Source organism: Cyprinodon variegatus, unplaced genomic scaffold, assembly GCF_000732505.1.
Source record: "Cyprinodon variegatus isolate N-32 unplaced genomic scaffold, C_variegatus-1.0 Scaffold2145, whole genome shotgun sequence".
NCBI classification, from domain to species: domain Eukaryota; kingdom Metazoa; phylum Chordata; class Actinopteri; order Cyprinodontiformes; family Cyprinodontidae; genus Cyprinodon; species Cyprinodon variegatus.
In genome coordinates this window covers 41,184-43,204 of record NW_015152598.1, presented here as the reverse complement: position 1 = coordinate 43,204, position 2,021 = coordinate 41,184, and the positions used below count along the sequence as shown (strand labels likewise).

The window sequence follows — 2,021 nt, the reverse complement described above, 5'->3', positions numbered from 1 at the left end:
CAAGATAGAGGAGAGCAGGAGGCAGGGTTACCAATCTACTCGCACTGGAGAGCAGGGTTCGCTGCTTTTAGATGTTGTCGCCAAAGTCTCCAGTAGCAGAAAAAAGTTGCTATATGGCACTGGACTCTTTTTTGAAACAAAAGTGCTAGACGAGTCGGAAAAGTGGCTAAATATAGCGAAAAAAGTGCTAAGTTGGCAACACTGCTCTTTGCATGGTTTGTTTTCAAATGGTTTGCTGCTGTCTGTTTGGACCTTTCTGAACATGTGCAGCAAATGGACTGATCCAATATGGTGGACACTGAGGGGGGGGGCTGAGACACACTTAATATTATCAGCGTTCTGATGGCATTTTAGCCAAAAACATCATTAATGTGCAGAAATAAGGAATAGTTGTATTAACCATACATGGAAACAGAGTTTTATGGGGCCCCCAGTAACTTGGGGCCCCCATGAACTTGGACAGACTGAGCTGCCCTGTTAGGATGAATGAAGATGAGTTGGACTGAGGATGAATCTAGAAGCTGCAGGACGCCGGCCCACCCCCGCCCCTCACGCTGCTTCCTGTTTTCTCTGATGTTTGAAGTATTTTTCTCCTCTAGGTGGCGCCAGACTTCTTTGAGTATTTCCGGGCCCTGCTGCCGGTCCTGAGATCCGACCCCAGCCTGTGGTGCGTGTCAGCCTGGAATGACAACGGCAGGGACGGATACGTGGACCCCGGCAGGGCCGACCTCCTCTACCGCACCGACTTCTTCCCCGGCCTGGGCTGGATGCTCCTCAGGGAGGCCTGGGAGGAGCTGGAGCCCAAGTGGCCCGCCTCCTTCTGGGACGACTGGATGCGTCAGCCGGAGCAGCGGCGTGGCCGCGCCTGCGTACGGCCGGAGATCTCCCGGACGTTGACCTTCGGCCGGCAGGGGGTCAGCCTGGGCCAGTTCTACGATAAATACCTGAAATACATCAAGCTGAACTCTGAGTTTGTGCCTTTCACCAAGCTGGACCTGACCTACCTGAGGGAGGAGGCCTACAGGAGGAGCTTCAGCCAGGAGGTGTACAGCGCTCCTGCGGTGACGTATGAAGACGTGAAGCAGGGCCAGCTGAAGGGCCCGGGGCCTTTCCGCCTTCAGTACTCCACCAAGGACAGCTTCAAGGTCATGGCCAAAAACCTGGGAATCATGGACGACCTGAAGTCTGGGGTTCCAAGGACGGGCTACAGAGGGGTGGTCAGCTTCTTCTACCGAGGGCGGCGGATCCACTTGGCTCCGCCTCCTGGATGGAGCCAGTATGACCCCACGTGGAGCTGAGGTTCCACAGCAGCGGCCTTCTCACACATTCCACGCCAAAGATCTCCGGCCTTAATGAGGAAACGGCCAAATCTACTCAGGTTCTGCAGCTGAACATAGATCTACGGCAGATCTCCAGATGTCTATTTTTCTATGATCCTGATTGTTTTCTTTACATCCATGAATCCGATGCATCAGCCGACTTTGCCTTACTGAGTTTCAGAGCAAATCCTGAGAATGAGCAACCCCCCCCCCCCCCCCATCATCCATGAAATAATCTGCTCTTCCTGCTTATAGTCTGTCTGTCAGATGATTCTGTGTGGAATATTTCTTGCTTTGGAATCACTGTGGGGAATTGTATGTTTTTATTGAATAAAAACAAACAGAATGTTTCCAGTTTTGGTCATAATCCAGCTCCATCTCACACCCAGATTACCACCAACTGTTTTCTTATCCATGACATTCTCCATATATACATCGCAGGTGTCTTATAATCCATTTTTTTATTTTTTATTTCAGGGGTTTTAATTAAATTATGTCAATTTAGTCGCTAAGATTTCCTCTCAAGCATCCAGTTCATTAAACCGTCAGTGTTTGATTCCCACAGTGAGTCCTTAGTTTGGGCGGCCGAGGAGATGAGAGCAGCTGCTGAGGAAATGTTTGAGGTTACGTTAACAAAGTGATGAACAAAGCTAAGCTATGCTAACTGGCTTTCCTGGACGGGGCCGCCTGTGGAGCTGGTTG

The 2,021-nt window shown here is 50.7% G+C and overlaps 1 protein-coding gene across 2 annotated transcripts in view; it reads left to right on the top strand.

Annotated features, from left to right (window-relative positions):
- Nucleotides 1–1,958, top strand: part of mgat1 (mannosyl (alpha-1,3-)-glycoprotein beta-1,2-N-acetylglucosaminyltransferase) — a 4,484-nt gene extending 2,526 nt beyond the window's left edge. The window contains exon 3 of one of the 2 annotated variants that reach the window (XM_015405328.1): nt 600–1,958. In XM_015405328.1, coding sequence (XP_015260814.1) covers nt 600–1,298 — 699 coding nt within the window. In that variant the 3' untranslated portion in view covers nt 1,299–1,958. The remainder of the gene's footprint in view (nt 1–599) is intronic. The other variant, XM_015405327.1, reaches the window with a different exon arrangement.
- Nucleotides 1,959–2,021: the final 63 nt, after the last annotated feature.